Source organism: Drosophila miranda, chromosome 4 (assembly GCF_003369915.1).
Source record: "Drosophila miranda strain MSH22 chromosome 4, D.miranda_PacBio2.1, whole genome shotgun sequence".
NCBI lineage: Eukaryota > Metazoa > Arthropoda > Insecta > Diptera > Drosophilidae > Drosophila > Drosophila miranda.
The window spans coordinates 8,009,736-8,027,225 of NC_046677.1; the positions used below are offsets into that span (position 1 = coordinate 8,009,736).

Below are 17,490 nucleotides of genomic sequence, written 5' to 3' on the forward strand. Positions count from 1 at the left end.
AAGCTTCACTGTAATATGTAAAAGTTGAATTTTATTCCGGTGCGTATTTGCCTATTTAAAATACAATTTTATTATGTTATGTTTTGTGCAAGATTGCGTCACTTTAATCGGTATAGAAGCTGAACGGTTAAACTTGGGTAAAGGAATATTTCGGAAAAAACATATACAACAAAAAAATCCGTGAAAATCCCGAACATAATTTTGTAAAATCAAGTGAAAGTGAAAAACAGCCTACAAATGAGATGGTTTGGAAAATAAGTTTGGCTCTAGAACTCTCTTTGCACCGAAAACAGCTAATTAATGAAAATTGATAACAATGAATACACCTATTAATTACATTTTTTACCTGAAAGATGCAGCACTTGAATAAAATTTGGATTAATTTTGGCACACTTCAACAATTTTCAGTTTTGAGTGTTCATATCTTCTGAACTGAAAGACCAAATATTTTGAAAATTGGATTTTTTAAAGCTCTTATTTTTTATTATCTGCGTATATTCATTTTATCCAAATTGCTTATAAAATTCTTTCGGCTGATATCACACTGTGCTCATATTGCATATATACCAAACTGCCAAAAATCATAACAAACAAATAATGATTACAGGCACTATTGGGGGAAACAAAATAATAGACCACTATAATAAATATGAAAGAAAAACATTGAATTCGCACTAGAGCGCCCGCCTGAATGGGAAAGACCAAAAACCATGCAACGAACCAAGTGGGATACCGAAGAGCGGGAGGGCCGCTGGAGAAAAATGTACTCAAGGCTAAATTATAGCGTAGCATACTGCAACTACTTTTAGGACGTATTCAGAAGCGAAAGGATTTCGTATATTTTCAAGGAATATGAATGAACAAAAATGAGGAGACTATGTGCACCCTGTGAAACAGAAGATGAGGAAAACTTCTTATCAAGGTGCCCAATACGGCAGGAAATAAGACTTTACGCTTTTTGCTTGGAAACAATTAATTATGAGGAATACGATACGCTGCTTAATGGAATTAACTGTGTAGCATGTATAGCCACATATGTACACCTAGACCAACAATATAGACAACAAAATATAATGGACGAATTGTTTATATCATTGTTAAATTTGTGCCCCGATTAGAACCAACCCTATGTTGTCAGACTCTATGTACATATGTCTATTTACGCTGTCAAATTAAAATGTATGAATTATAGTTTAAATGTCATTACCACCACCTAATAAATATCTTAAAATTTATCCAAAGAAACGTAATTTACGGCCTTAGGCTATCGGCGAATATCCAAGCCAACAATATGTCAAAATAAACATTAAAAGTAAAAAATCGCTACATGCAACAAAACCAATTAACAATTAAAAAACAAATCTAAACAGCCCGATAAGATGAATATGTGTAATATACGTTCCGAATTTCCATTAAGGTTTATCTAAATTAAGAAATACCTACATATAATCGTGGCACAGTGAATCGGCCCTGCAGACCTGTATAAAAGCAGTTTCCACGGGTTCTAGCAATATCAGTCTAGAAATTTTCAAGCTTTCTAACATTTCACGATGATTTGGCTTTGGAGTCTTTTGATTTTGGGAATGTTTAGTGCTAGAGGACTTGCAGACAATGGGTCGTCTAATACTACACCTTCCACCAATCTTAAAACTGATTCTTCCACCACACCAAAACTAGAAACTACTACCCAGGATCTTATTACCAAACTGGATGCAGACGCAACGAATAAACTACTGAATATACTGAATTCCTGCGAGGGTAAATCCAATGGTAACATTGAGTTTTCCCGGTGGATTACAAAAATCCGTGAAGTCAGTCAAGGCGGAAAGGACCGACTGAACGATAAGATTGCCATACGAATCCTTTTTGAGAGCTACAATATACAACGCCTAGACTTAGAACAAAAAATCCACGACCGCATAGATGATCTTGATTTCCTTATAGCCGATCAGGAGCGGGATAGCAGCTGCTCAAAGTTCTATCAACAGCAAAAGTATCGTCTCGAGAAAGCCCTAAAACTCGACAATTCCAAAAAAGAGATAAAGTTGAAGGAAAACTCCATCACATGTCCGGAAAGCGATGACTATGATGAAGATTGTGATATCTTTGAGGACTATGAATGGTAACCAGTGACCAAATGGTATTTTGGTAGAGAAAGTTCTCTCGGGGGAGAAGAAAATACAAATAGTATATATCGAAGTGTATAGTAAAACTATTGAAAGTTAAGAATTAAATGAGTGTAACTAAAATATGATGATGTATTTTAAATAACTTTTCGTGGGATCTACATACATACATGAAACTTTAACTATATATAACTTTATCAGATATAATATATAACCATATAGGAAATCGAAAAAGTTAAGGCGTTAAATATCGAAGTACCAGTTGGGTTGTAGTTTTCTTCAGGACAAAATAAAGTTTTGGCTAATACTTCATCTGAAAAGTTACCGTAAGTGGATGGCCCTTCAAAAACACTTTCAAGGAATATTATAAATGGAATATTCCTTGACAGATCTGGCTAGCACTGAGCTGCATACTATACAAGCGCTATCCACAGTACAGTGGCGAAAGAGCGAAAACGGAGAAAAGGAAAAGGAGAGTAGAGGCGGTAAGAAGAGATTAATATATTAAGTTGAGAAGAAAGCAAGAAGCCAAGGAAAAAAGACAAAGGGAAGAATTTATGGCGAGAAGAGAGAAAGCGATAGATTCCATCTGTATAATGAGGAGTTCCTGCTCTTAGAAGATGAAATCAGGTATCGCATAGATGGTCTAAATTCCAAATATACTCCCAACGCTGAAAATTGCACAAGGTTAAAAACCAAGTGAGCATTCTCCAAGAGTTGGCAGTCTTGAAAAATCGTAAGCTGAAAGAAAACTCTGGATTGTTGGTGAATATTATTACAATTAATTAATATCGAATGGTCTCTAGAGATCTACAGATTTAGAAAATGTACATATGTATACCAAAAGTGTATAAAAATAGCCCAAAAATATTAAATGAGTATACCTAAAAAATAATTTTACGGAAGCCCCTTACTTTCAGATCGAATTGGAATCAATTAAAGCCTTTCAAAATGGATTTGTTGTGCCACATGATGGAACGCATACCATAGATGCCATAAATTGTATTTACATTTGAGTTTCCTTTAGAACAAAATGAAATTTTTGTTGGCAATTCTTCTGGCAAATGCAAGTTACCGTAAGTGAATGGCCCTTCAAAAACCATCAGGACGATTTCCATAGCTGTCATTCCTTGAGATATTCAGTTAACGCTTCCCACATCATTCAAGAAGACACTAAAGAAATACAATCCGATGGGACAGCTCCTGATGGACTGATCTTCAACTGGAAGGTTAGCATCAGAGAGTCAACTCTTGCACCTCTACCATCGAACGATAAATCGACAAACCGACCCACAAAAGAAAAACAGGAAAGATGGAAAGAACAAGAAAAGATCACCAAGCAGGATGCAAAGGCAACACTGAGATTGCAGAATATTCTGATCCAATTCCAGTCTAAATGTGGCTCAAACATAGAATTTTGCTGCTGGATTTGTAAGGTGCGCTATGCGAGTAGATTGGGGAAGAACCATCTAAATGAAAAGATTGAAACACAACCCGGCGTTCATCTCTTACGTGGTCCCATCGCGTTGGATGTGTATCCACTTTCACCACAAATCTAATATACCCCAATACTCTTTTTGAGTGTCGGGTATAAAAAGCTGAACAGATGGTAGTACTTGACGAACCGGAACAATTAGATGTATATAAGGAGGAGTGCATAAGAGAACCCAGAAAGTGAAGTCTTATTCTTGTATTATCATAATATATATTCGATATATAAACTTTAAAGAAAGAAAAACAGCACTAAAAAAAAAAACAGGGTTGCAAAAAACAATTAAATGTCGTGTGCATGATTTCGTTAATAAACCTCGTGCATGTGTTTTTTGCAATTCCAGGGTGTCTTTTCCACCATTCGTTTTCGCGTTTCGTGTCGAGCAGGACTATGTCGTAAGAGAACGATGAGAGCAAGGGCGTTGACCATCTCTGCTTTACAGAAAGGACCATTGTGATTTATCAATGGAAAATACAAGTGAAAAACATTCCACACTTCATTAAAGATAATCTGTGAGTAATCAACTGTCACATCCAACTGTGACCTGGAACACTCTATTAAATATTTAAATGCCTGTCGGACACAGCCATCAATCAATTTCCATTCACGAGTGCCAGAAAACAGAACCCCCAACAGATCGCCGTGGAAGCCATCTCAAATCCGGTTGCTGTTCTACCAGCAATCCTACTAGTTTTTCAAGGACTTTCAGTCCCGTCCAGTGGCGATCCAGTGTGGCGTATGCATATGATGCTGTGACAAACAAGATCAATAAGACGATGGAGGAGCTTGAAGATTCCAGCATTCTAGAGGCTTAGGTAAGCTACAGGAGTCTCAAGAATGCTGCCGAGCTGCCATTCCACCAGCTGGATGAAAAAATCATGGCTTACAACAACTACGAGAAGGTCTGAAGCACTGAAGAATCCAGAGCTCGCCGAGTTGACGTCCAAGTCAAATGTACAGCAACGCACAATATTTACAGGACTATTCGAGGCGAAGCTTCACGCGATCTTCTTGGGACTGAGTCTACTCGATAAATTTTCCAGTCGCAAAGAAGCTGAAGAAGAAGACTGACGCACTGCCCGGTTCGTATGAGAATTTTAAGTGTAGGAGTAAATATGTATGTTTCTTATGGGGTGGTCTCCTACACTTAAAATTCTTATACGAACCGGGCAGTGCGTCAGTCTTCTTCTTCAGCTTCTTTGCGACTGGAAAATTAGTTATTATAATGATTTTAGTTTTTATAAAACGCCTCCCAAGAAAAAGAAACCTCCTATGAAAACGGGTAGTAAAGATTGCAAGGAAATAGAAGATATAATTACGGGTATATATAAAGACTAAGAAAACTTGAGAGATTTTGTTTGTATTCTAACTCAAAAGAAGTTAGATAAAACACTGGGGAAAATTCGAAATACTTCACACTCCATTAAAGATAATCATGTGACCTCCAAACCAACCACTAAAGCAGTCAACCACCAAAGTGACCTTAAATCTTGGCGAAATCTATTAATATTTAAGTGCCTGTCAAAGATAGACACATAACTTATTTCCATACGCGAGTGCCACAGGGGCTTTAAAATGCCAGCGATCCATGGAAGCCTCAAAGAGAAGGCACCAACGATCCAGAGAAGTTACAACCGATCCGTAGAGGCCATAAGTAGAAGCCATGATTCTGATTGCTGTTCTACCAGCAATCCTGCTGCTCATTCCGGCTCATCCAATCCGTGGAGAGCAGCCTGTGGAGCCGCTCAAGCAGCTGGATGAGCTTGTGACAACCAAGATCAGAGAAACCCTCAAAAAGGAAGCCAATTCCAGCATAGATCGACTCCTCGAACCCTACAAGAAACTACAGGAGGCTGCCGACTGGCCGTTCCCAAAATTAGATGCAAAAATCAGAGCCTATAACAGCTATAAGTCCTACGAGGACAGCAGTTACTCAGACTCTGGCGAATCCTTCACCGAAACATCCAATGTCGCTTTACGAGAAGGTACCAAAGATTCCAAAATTTTCACAACGAAAGTTAAAAAAATACTCAGGAGTCTGGGAATCTACGATCGGTTTGGCAACAGCGTCTGGCAGGCCATTTTCAGTGATAAAAAAAAGCTAATGAAGCTCAAAAAGAAGCTGGATGCCATAATGGATTCGAATGACGATGATGCGGACGCCTGTAACAACTTGTGGGACTTTGTCTTAAGTTTCTGGCTTTGAGTTCTGAGCATTTCTGCATTATTTTGTTTCTTCTTGCTTTTCAATAAATAATTAAGTTTCGTTTTAGTTTCAGATTTATTTTAAAATAAACCTTCTACATGGCATTGCATCTCTGTATGGTGGATCTGGTGTATCTGTATCTAGAGACTGCCTTTTGTGCTTTGTGCTGTTGTTTTGCAGTGATTTACATACGGACAAAGCCAATTGACAGCTAACCCCAGCCCCAAGGAGTGCAGGAAGAGAGAGGGAATGTTGTCAGAGCCAAAAACAAACAAAATGCATTTAAGTGTGTCGGGGATCCCATCCCCCTTTTGGGCCCCCACCAACCACTTAACCTGTCCTCTGTTCCTTGTCTCCTGTCTGTGTGTGTGTGTGTGTGTGTGTGTGGATCCAAGGGATAGGGCTAAAGCCAGGCTCCTTCTTGGACATTTCACTATCGTACGCGCGTTGAAACAAAAAATGTGTTGGCGTGCATCCTGGTGCAAGATCAGCCTAAGCCGGCTGCTGCTGAATGTTGCCAGAGAGACGCAGATGCAATCGCCAGACAGTTGCCCACTCAGCAGGCACCTCCAGAGCTCCTCCACCGGTCCTCGGTTGGCGCTGTTGCTGCTGCTGCTGCCGCTGTCGCGTTTCGCGGACAGTTTGAAGTTTAACAAGTTGTCGAACTACGCAGATCTGCAGAGTAGAGCTTTTATAAATAGCCCCAGAGATGCTGGGAGTCTGGCATCTAGAGTCTACAGCGTGGTGTCTGGCAGAGGTCACAGAAAGAGCGTCCCACTGGCTCTCGGTTTCTATCTCGTGTCATAGTTTTGGCACTGCCCTTCCTCGGGGTTTTTTTTTTGTTACTCGATTATAAACACTTTTCGCCATATCGTAAGCGGGTCATCTGTGGGCCTGTATTTCCCTGGATTTTCTTTTCTTTAGTTCGAAAGCCAACTCGGGCCAAAAGATAGAATGTCTGGTAAGAAGATTAATATTTAAGTTCCACTTGCGTTATACAATCTGTGGCTAAAAGTACTCTATTGCTAGCTCTATAGATTCTTTAGCATTCCTCAATTTAGAAGAAGAGCCCTGGCAAACCCATCCGCAAACTCACGGATCGAAGACGCTGCTGCTGCTGTTCGATCGGTGATAAATCATTGGCTCGCTGCCTGCTGCTGCTGGGCCCCAGAGTAGTAGCAAAGTAGAGCGTTGACATGGGAGCAGAAAGCAGCAGCAGCATAGACCGATCCAAGAGCCAAATGACAGGCCAGTCCCCGAGAAGAAAAATGCGCACAACACGGAATTAATGTCAACGGCATTAGAAGATTGACAACAAACACAAGGCAGAAACAGCAGCAACAGCCATAGTCACAGCCACAGCCACAGCCACAATCATGGATCGTCGATCGTCAAGACCGATTGATCATGGAAAGAGAAATTGTCAGCGAAAACGGCAATGACAAACTTCTGACAATTAAAACCAAGAAAGGAACATGGCAGCAGAAGTCTTAATGAATTTTGAATGCTCTATGGAAATAAATATGTACATAATATAAAAAAAAGTCACTATAGATATGGCTAGATAGCTATGGCTATGCCTTTGGCTTTAAATCATTCGCAAACTAATAACCTTTGAGGTGCATCATAGCCATAATGTGAAGATATGAAGTCATCATAAGTTTAGCTTAAGGCAAGTTATAGGCCTTAAACAATCCAGAAATGTTTAACTTTTGCGGGGAACTCTAGTTGTACTTCTAGTTGTACCTACTTGAAATTCATTTGTTATGTTTTGGTCTTAAAATACACCAAAAATTGATGACTTCGAATGGAATCCATTTCAGTCATTGGACTATGGCCAGCTTTATAAGTTTTATGAGTATGTGTGATCTTTTATGGGATTATGGGATTCCTCTTATTTCTTATCTCTTATTTTGTCAAAACCTAAGGATTTTCTGCCAAATTTTGGCTTTGAAGATCAAGAGCATCTAAAAATCTATCGGTGGTAAGGAAAGAGTATCCACATCGTTCGACTGGTATCAATGCTTTAGAGAGAGAGTGCATGTGTACTAGTATCTGTGTGTTGCTATGTGCAGCCAATGATTATAAAAATCGATAGTCAGGCATTGGTTTGGGTTGGGTCTGGGTCTTCTGGCCCCCAGCTGAAAACTGTCGGAGCTGTCGTTGCCTGCTGTCAGTCGATGTTCCTTTTGGCCCATGAGCAGCCTGGTGGCTGACTCGCTGACTCGCCGACATGTGATATTTAGGCAGTGAGGCTATAATTGCTCATCAAGCGAGCCGTCATAAAGCGGCACATATATAAGGAGGCAGCGCCAGGACCTCTTGCAAAACACTTGAAAAATGCAAAAGTTGCTGGTGTTGTTGGGCCTGCTGCTGAGTCCGGAAGTGTGGACAAGGGTCTCCTATCGACCTGCGAATGAGTCGGATGTGGCAATAGGTATTTAGATCACCCTTTAGATGGAATAGAGATCAATGCTTCGTTTTGGGCAGCTCTATCGCAGATTATCAATGGACTGAGACCACGTCCTTTGGCCATTCTGGCCCTGCCTTCGTTTAGTTTGATGAATGCCTGCTGCGAGAACGATCAGGGCATCCAAGTGGATGACTTTATACAGCGCCTCCATCGACTGTACTACAAATCGGTGATATTCAACGACACGGAACTGTTTTTCCAGCACATCGAAGCAAATCTTCAGGGCGCCATCGAGTGCGTGAATCTGGTTCTGGACGAACCCAAGGAGCTATCGGAGCGGATACAGGAGCGTCATCTGGCCCATCGGCTCAGCCTGTTTATCTTCTACTGGGGCGCCCGCTGGCCACCCACAGCCAGTGCCCTGAGTTTCGAAGAGCCCATGCGGGCGGTGGTCATAACAAGACCACGCCAAAAGGCCTTCAGGATCTACTACAACCAGGCGAGGCCCACAAGCGATGGGGAATTGCGGCTCGTGAACTGGTTCGATGGAGATAATCTGGGGTTGCAGAGAACCCCCTTGCTGCCACCTGCAGGATCGGTTTATGCCAACTTTGAGGGTAGAATCTTTCGTGTTCCGGTTTTTCATGTAAGGAATATCAGGGATTTATTGGGGACTTCCTTGAGAATTAAGAATATTTTATCCTTTTAGTCCCCTCCTTGGTTTTGGGTCAGTTATGGCCAGAACAACAGCGACTCGAGCGAGGGAGAGGGCTCTGGCGAGGCATCGGGAGAGGCTTCTGGGGAATCGGGAGACAATCTCGAGTGCAATGAAGTCAAAGTCACGGGAGGACGAGATCATCGCCTGCTTATGCTGCTGGCAGAGCACATGAACTTTCGTTTCGAGTATATTGAAGCCCCAGGACGCACGCAAGGATCACTAAAGTCGGATGATGCCAAAGAGTCGAATGAGAGCTTTACAGGCGGCATAGGACTGTTGCAGAGCAGAGTGAGCATCAAAGGGGAGACAATCTAATCATAAATAATCTTTGTTTATCATTCATAGATGGCAGATTTCTTTCTGGGCGATGTGGGCCTGAGCTGGGAGCGCCACAAAGCCACAGAGTTCTCGTTCTTTACCCTCGCGGACTCGGGGGCCTTTGCCACCCATGCCCCGCGGCGCCTAAACGAAGCCCTGGCCATTATGCGACCCTTCAAGCAGGACATTTGGCCGTATCTTATACTCACGATTGTTTTTTCGGGACCAATTTTCTATGGGATCATAGCCATGCCCTATATCTGGCGACGGCGGCACGTCAACATGGATGTGGAGCAGTTGGGAGATCTGTGCATCTACATGGCGTACATAAAGGAGATTACACCATGTGTGTTGAAGGTCAAGCGAAGGAGGGTTCCTTCGGCGCCCAGGATGCCCGAGCAGCTGTTTGAGAAGTGCATCTGGTTCACCCTTCGATTGTTCCTGAAGCAGTGTGGGTACGAGATCCATCAAAAATGTATCTGAGAGTGATGCCAGTTCCTTTTCCAGCCTGCCAAGAGCTCTATCATGGCTATCGGGCCAAGTTCTTGACCATCGTTTATTGGATAGCCGCCACCTATGTCCTGGCCGATGTGTATTCCGCCCAATTGACCTCCCAGTTTGCCCGGCCGGCCCATGAGGCGCCGATCAATACGCTTCAGCGCCTTCAATCCGCCATGATCCGTGACGGCTATCGTTTGTATGTGGAGAAGGAGAGCAGCTCCCTGGAGATGTTGGAGAATGGCACAGAGCTGTTTCGGCAGTTGTACGCCCTGATGCGACAGCAGCAGCCGGATGGCCATCAGAGCTTCCTTATTGATTCCGTGGAGGCGGGTATAAAGCTCATAGCCGATGGCGGAGAGAACAAGGCAGTGCTTGGGGGCAGAGAAACGCTCTATTTCAATATACAGCAATATGGGGCCAAGAACTTTCAATTGAGTCAGAAATTGTACACGAGATACTCTGCAGTGGCTGTGCAGATTGGTTGTCCCTTTCTGGATAGCTTGAATGATGTGTTAGTAATGGTATTTGATGGCTATTCCATCTATTAATCACTGCTGTTTCTCCTGCAGCCTCATCCATTTGTTTGAGGGTGGAATCCTGGACAAAATGACCACCGCAGAGTACACGGCTCAGTCCCGTCAGATGACCAAAGATCAGGCCCAACAATCTAAAGAACTAGCTGCCGCAGAGAGTGCCAATGCCAACTCGAATGCAAAGAGCAGCGAGGCCCAGACCCAGGAGCCCAATCAGGACAGCGAAATCATCAGTGCCCTCAATCTAAGGATGCTACAAGGCGCATTCATAGCCCTAGGTGTGGGTTCCTTAGCGGCGGGTAGGACTACCAACAGATTTCAAGCGAATTTTGAGTGACTTTCATTTGTTTCAGCTTCCATGTTGCTTCTGGAGCTACTTTTCTGTGCTCTTCCACTTGCTAGAGCTCTGAGGAGCTGTCATCTTCGTTTTTTGCGTCGCTGGCGCCGCTTGAAGCTTTCCACTCGTCTCTTTACCGTGCGAATCTTTGCACCAAAACTTGGATGAGCATCCATCAGGCCGTTTGGGGTCTTTGAGCGGCGGCTGTCCCCGAAACGATGACTACGTCTAGTGGGAAAAGTCTACGATCTGCAGGGAAGGTCTTTGCTTTGTCAGTGGGGATATTTATATCCACTTTAGCTTTGCACTCTTTGAGGTTTTTAATTCTAATTTTATACAGGTATTGAGATCTGTAGTTATGCAAATGCGTTTTAGTTTACCCATGGATTAGCGGAGTGTCTGAAAATACATCCAATTCTTGGCAATGAAGCTCTTTATTGCCCATCAATCAATCCACAATAATTGCATCACTCTGTGTGTTCCAATGTGCCGTCCGGGTCTTCTGTCCGCCTGTATTTCGGCCATACGAAGTGATGTGAGCTTTTGGCCAAAACACACACTCCATTCCACACTCCACGACTGGTCTACAAGATGTTGCTATAAATAATTTTCGTTCAACAGATGCGGGGCTCCATCTACAGCTGCCACTGGATGATGCTCCCATTGTTAGCGATGCCTCCCAATGCGCTTGTTTCTTAAGTCTTTTGTTTGAATTTGTTGTTTGTAGTATTCGTTTCGTGCGCTCCAATTCCAATTCCTATTTCCCAAGCAAAAAAAAAACATAATTTTCATAATAATTTCCCATTTCCTTTGCCACGGGAAACTGCGACACACAGACAGAAGGGATCTGAAGAGCAGCTACAGCAGAAGAGAAACAGCAGCAGCGGAAGAATAAGCCTCTTCAGTGGGTAACAAGAAGCAAAAATTCCCCCCAGGGCCAACCGGTAGCCGAAAGTTTTGCTACTATGGAATTGAAGAGTGAATGGTTGTATTCGACCGAATGAAATGTATATAAGAGGTGGTTTTAGTGCATCTGCATAAATATTCGCTTGTCGGTCGAAGGAAGAGCCTAAATGAGAGCTAAAGAAAAATATTAGAGTTGTAGACTTCTAGACACTTATTTTTCCACTGTCTTAAATCATTGTCAAATCTATTATTTTATAGATAGGGACTGCCTTTTAGTGGAGCTATACATATGGCTTTTATCCACATATTTAATGAAAATTACAGCCAGAAATAATGAAGGCCAGTTACCAGAGATCTTCTTGAGGGTATCCAATAGTCGTAATATCTTCTATATCCACTGTTATGTGCGTCTCTTTTAATAGATATGTCCATATGCTTATTTTACTCGCTGTATTCTTTATTCTTACCCTAATGGGACTCCCCTTCAATAAAGAGGTATCCTCAGGTTGTAACCACATTTACTCCTACTTAATTTCCCTTGATTCCGTTGTACCTAAAACATAAAACGTTTCATGATTTGTTCACGCTGTAATTAAGCAAAAACAAGAGGCAAAAAAAAAAGAGCAGACAAAACTGAGGCAGAAATTGAAACGTCTTCGTCCAGTCCAGTGCCGGTGCCGGTGACGGTGCCGGGGCCCGGCGTCCGCTTTGGGGGTAACAAGAAATTAACTTTTACTTTGGTCTGCGGTCGGTCACTCAGTAGAAAGTGGTTCTAGCCAGTTTACCGGCATTTGCAGGCCATCGAGACATCGACATGGGTAAGAGTACTCGTACTCGTACTCGTTCCTGATGGGTTCCATTCCAGATACATCATTACCATTACCCTGGGATCGCCGCATCCACAAGCTCAGCTTCTCTTCAAGTGTCAGGCGATGCGAAAGTCAAGCCCCAACCCAATTCCATTTCCATTTTATTCGGGTTTCAGTTTCGGTTTCGGTTTCAAGAATCCCCATACATCATTGTCATCTTCATCTTCATATCGTGATATGGAGAGTTTCGGTTTCGTTTGGGGCTCAATATTTAGGGCCTCTTTTTGTGGTACGGCTACATTGAACAATATTTGTTTGTTGTTTGTTTGTTGCCATTGCAGCTGCGGATGGGAATATGACTGGGGCTGGGGTTGTGGGGCCTTAGAAATGTTCGTATGGTAACGCCTTGGGGCGTACCCACAGCCATTACTAATTATATAGTTTCTATTTTTTGGCTTTCCAACGGAAATTTATGCTGCCTGTTGCCTTTTTTACGGCCAGAAGTACTACTGCCACAGAAGTGGGCTATAATAACAACAGTTTGTTGATGGCATCGGATGATTGTCGGATGGGATCCAAAAGGTTACCAGATCGTCATTTGAACAGATCGTGTGATTCAGCACATGTTCAGCATGGGTTCCATCTTCTGCTCTTGGGAACACAGACATTAAAGAGATACTCATAATTTAATGAGGCTGTGTCTGTACTTCCCCCCTCCCCCAGAGAGAATGTGTGTTTGTACTCACAATTTAGCTTTATTGTTTAGTGTGTTCTCTGTGCGATAATAGAGCTTATAAATTACTTTAATTATTTCAAGCTGAAATTTCAACAATTGAAAGTGTTTTCACACAACAAGAGATGCCATTAAAATTTTATTTAATTTGGAGAAGTTCTGTGGAATGTTTGCCATTTTTAAAATCCTCACATTACAAAAGGAATATTTCATTTATTCACCGATTACTTTTTGAATATAATCGATGATTAATTTATCATCTATGGTTTTTTTGTAATCCTTAAAGCCATCTTGTTGAAGTCGTTGAAATTCTCAGAGAAAAGTTCGAATTCTTCTGAAAAGGTATACTAATTCCTATGGGATCTTTTAAGTACTTCTTCAACAACTATACTCAACATAATAGAGCCCCTCCTTTTCACCAGTTTTCAGCTTCGTTAACTGAAAAAACAAATTCTAACCGTTTCGCTTTCTTATCTCGTATTTTCGGGTAATTTGTGCGCCTCTTCCATGCACAATTGGGTCACATAAGCACTACCTCAGAGCCATAGCCGTACCACTACCCATATATGCACATATAGGTAGCATTGTATCTGCGGAGATATACAAATTTGTTTTCGACGCTTCGTTTATTTCCCCACACACACACTGCATTATAATCGTAAAACTCGCATTAAGAAGCGTTTCCCAAAGGCACTCGGAAGCGACCAGGTAGGGGGCCAAGCCCCAAGGCAAACAAACGCCTTGCTTCCTGACTTTTCAGAGTCGGAGTCGGAGTTTGAGTCGGAGTTGGAGTCGGACTTGGAGTGGGCGTGGCCGGCCCACCACGCATATTGCCTTGCCTTGCCTCATATATGTTGCAATATGATGGTTAGATGATGAATGTTGGATGGCCAAAGATTCAATGTGCCGTGAATTATGGCTTGCCATTTCCATTTCGTTGGATAACAGCTGGGTGTGGGAGTGGGAAAGAGATACCCTGCTGGGGATTGGGGAAGCGCTCCCCGAATGACCATTGCTGTGATTGCATATTGGAGGGTACTACAGGTACTACTTCATATTCAACATTACGGAGAGCCCTCGCTAAATGGGAAAACCTAATCTAACGCAGAATAACCCATAACTTGTGGACTCTTGGAACTTAAAAACCATAAGGGGCGGCTAACATCTAATCAATTTTAAAGAAACTAGGACTATATTTCTACAAGTGCTTTAAAGGTCAAGAGATCGGAATAAAATGTAGTTCATGGAAATCCCTCTAAGAGAAGTACCACTGTAGGCAGGGAGATTGTAGGGATAGTAGGTGGTGTCTGGCTGTATATTAAATCGAAATCTTTCCACATTTCCCATTTGATGTGTGGAACTTCTCCTGGGGATTGCAGTGCAGCGGACCGTGGCTCTCAATGCGTCTTTGTACCGCCTCCTCCGCCGGCGGCGGGCAGTGGCCAAACGTCAAATTAAAAAAACACTTTGTCCGCCTGCAATTGCTGCCGCAGATGCTGCCCCAAAGATGATGGGGGATACTGCTGCAACTGCTGCTGATGCCGTGGCTCTGATGCGCTGCAATCCAGATCTCAGCGAAATGAAAAGTCATCATAATCAACAATTTTAAAATATTAGTTTACAGAAACCGCCATCGGGGCAGACGTTCAATGATAGTGAACTTGATTTGGGGCCAATTTTCTCTTTCATTGGGCCTCCCCTCCTCTGACTACACTCTGATCGATCCACTGGTAGCCACAGCTACGGCCACAGCCACAGCCGGTTCCTGGTGCAGCAACAACTGCAACTGCATGCAAAAATGCCAATTACTTGCGAGTCGTACCTCGCGCAGAGTGTGTGTCTGGGGTGCCCCTCATCGGCTGCTGACTGCGGCACAGTTTTTCACAAAGAATCTGCCATGTCTGGCCGCGCTCTGGAGTCGGAGTTTGAGTTGGAGTTAGAGTTAGAGTCGTCGGCGGCTTCGATGGAAACCTGGCAGCCAGGCGACCACTTTCTAATCTCTTACCCAGCCACCGACTGACTCTCCTCGGACTTGGCCACAAATTTTGGGCCCACTCTAGACTGCGTCTCCGTCTCCGTCTGCGGAGACATTGGCATTGGCTTTGGCTATTTTTATAGTATACGACTACCAGTACATGGCATTTTTTATTTCGATATTTTCTTTTTCCTTCTTCTGCCTGTCTTTTTTTCTGTTTTTTTTTTTTTTGTTTTTTTTTGGTGTGCTTGGCCTGGGTTTGTTGTATTTTTTGGCGGATGCGCAGCCACTTTCCCAGTCTAAAATGCGGAAAAATAGCGAGAGTGAAAATTCGTTGTGCCGGCATAAATTAACTGTAAACTGTAAATATGAAAAGCGAAGGCGATGCGAGCGAGCGAGCGGCAACCAGCCACCAGGGGGGATGCGAAAGTGAAAACGCAATGCTACTTGCTTTTATTTATTGTATGTATTTTTTTCTGTATTTTCCCCCCGCCTATCTATCGTCTGCTGTCTACTGTCTGCTGCCCCCCCCCCAGTTCTTGGCCCCCCTGCGATAAAACGCGACTCATTTGCATGCAACAAAACCACCAGACGAATGCCGAAAGCCAAAGAGATGCCGACGAGAAATAAAGTAAAGCTTGGTTCAAGCGTAAGTGAATAGATGTGGGGGATACTGCAACTACTGCTCGTACTCGTAAAATTGGAATGGCCACTTGGCATTGCCATTGGCATTGGGGGTACTCGGTCATTATTTGGACTAGAGTTTTGAGGAGAAAATTGCATACCAGCTGGGAATCTAGGGAAATGCAAAACGATCTTTTATCCTATATATTGGATAAAGCATTTTTCCATATATCTTTTTGATGTTCCGTTCTTAATCATATAAATATTCTCCTCTATTTGGTCTTTACTTAAATTACATTTCAAAAGTATTCCTCCAATACCGTTAAGGATAGACTTTAAAGCAGTTAAGTCTTTCTGAAAACTCTTGAAATTTGTTTAATTACGTTACCATTTTCTCTGTAACATGTTGCTAATATTATGCGTTAAATAAATTAAGGTACACTATAAAAAACGCCTAAAAAAAAGCTTAACGGGCGAGCAGTGAACGAGCATAAAACTCTCAACAACTGAATGGAATTACTTTTGGAGTTTTCATATTATTTCAAAATTTAATTGTTTACAAAGAGATTTCTGGAAATCAAAAGTTTTTCTTAGAGAAATTTTCCTTTAATTCTTTCAAGTAATAGGAAAACCGAAATTTTCTTTTTTGCTTAAAAAACATTTTTCAGAGATTTTCTGGAATATGTTTTTTTTCTGCAAGGCCAAAATTTCCTCTAGAGAGAAATTTGCTGCAAAGATTAGTATAATTTATTGCCCTTTCTCGTACCAAAATTTCGACTCAAAAGATTTCTAGAGCACATCGGATGGTATGTGATTCATGGCCGTTGAAGCGTTCCAAATTCTCCTACAATTTAACCACCCCACAGCCTTAGGGTACATGGCTAGTCGATGATCCAATATCTCAACATTTTCGGTGCTGTGTTCCCTCGTGTGGATACCAAAATATACGGCATAGGAAATTTCTCCACGCACTTGCGCTGCTTTACTTTGGATGGACAATGCCCGTACACTCTTACAAGTATTTCCAAGCAGTTGCGTTGCTATTTTTATGGGCTTTTTGAAAGTGTTTTTGGGAGGGGGCTTCTGTTTCTGTGTTGTGCTTGCCATGAACTTAATTATAATAGCAGCTACGAGTACTCGTGGCAGTCGTCTAGCAGTGATCGTGTTTTACAGGCAGACAGAAAGACTGAAAGACAGTCCAGTCGTCGTGCGGACAAAAGGTACCGATGTACATTGTACATTGTACATATATTAACAAATCGCCAGGCCACGCAAATGTTGAAATATTTATGTAGTATTTTTCTTTGAGCTGAAAACTTCAAAACTCTGCGAGTGTAAGCGTAAGTTAATGCAATGATGTGCAACGGAGCGTGCAGCATGGAAAATGTTTGCCTGCCTGCCCAGAACGTTGAACCAAAAAATGAATTTGCAATCAAGACATTATTGTTGCTGCTTTAATTACCACAACTATCCATCTTCGTGGTAGAGTCTTCCAAGCCATCCACAGCCATCCATCCAAACCGTCAGATCCGTGGTCTTTTCTTTCTTTTGGGTTTTGCAAGCCGCAGCTCTGCCACGAAGTTCGCGCTCCAAAAGCCACAGCTACAGCCGCAGCGTCCATTGTATTAAAGCCAGCCAGCAATTAATTTTGGCCAAATGAATAAAATGAAAATTAAATTAAATAAAAATGTAAATCCGCATTAGCGTTTGAAGGCTGCTGCGTTGCTGCTGCGATGCTGTTGCGGTGTCTGTGGCACTCTGTGGAGGCGGCTCTGGCGGTGGCAACGACATCCATCCAC

General features: G+C 42.4%; 3 protein-coding genes across 3 annotated transcripts; all 3 read left to right on the forward strand.

The window, feature by feature from the left end:
• The first annotated feature begins 1,501 nt into the window (after positions 1–1,501).
• LOC108161550 lies at positions 1,502–2,252 on the forward strand. Its single transcript, XM_017295832.2, has one exon. It carries the CDS (start codon positions 1,551–1,553, stop codon positions 2,124–2,126), a length of 576 nt encoding a protein of 191 aa, XP_017151321.1. The 5' UTR covers positions 1,502–1,550; the 3' UTR covers positions 2,127–2,252.
• Positions 2,253–5,281: 3,029 nt separating this feature from the next.
• Positions 5,282–5,824, forward strand: LOC108161213. The gene has a single exon (XM_017295435.1). The coding sequence runs from the start codon at positions 5,282–5,284 to the stop codon at positions 5,822–5,824; it is 543 nt and encodes a 180-aa protein (XP_017150924.1).
• Positions 5,825–8,020: 2,196 nt separating this feature from the next.
• On the forward strand, positions 8,021–10,644 carry LOC108161214 (ionotropic receptor 40a). The gene is made up of 6 exons (XM_033392921.1): positions 8,021–8,073; positions 8,262–8,883; positions 8,947–9,243; positions 9,301–9,724; positions 9,781–10,285; positions 10,344–10,644. The coding sequence occupies exons 1-6, from the start codon at positions 8,021–8,023 to the stop codon at positions 10,642–10,644; spliced, it is 2,202 nt and encodes a 733-aa protein (XP_033248812.1).
• Positions 10,645–17,490: the final 6,846 nt, after the last annotated feature.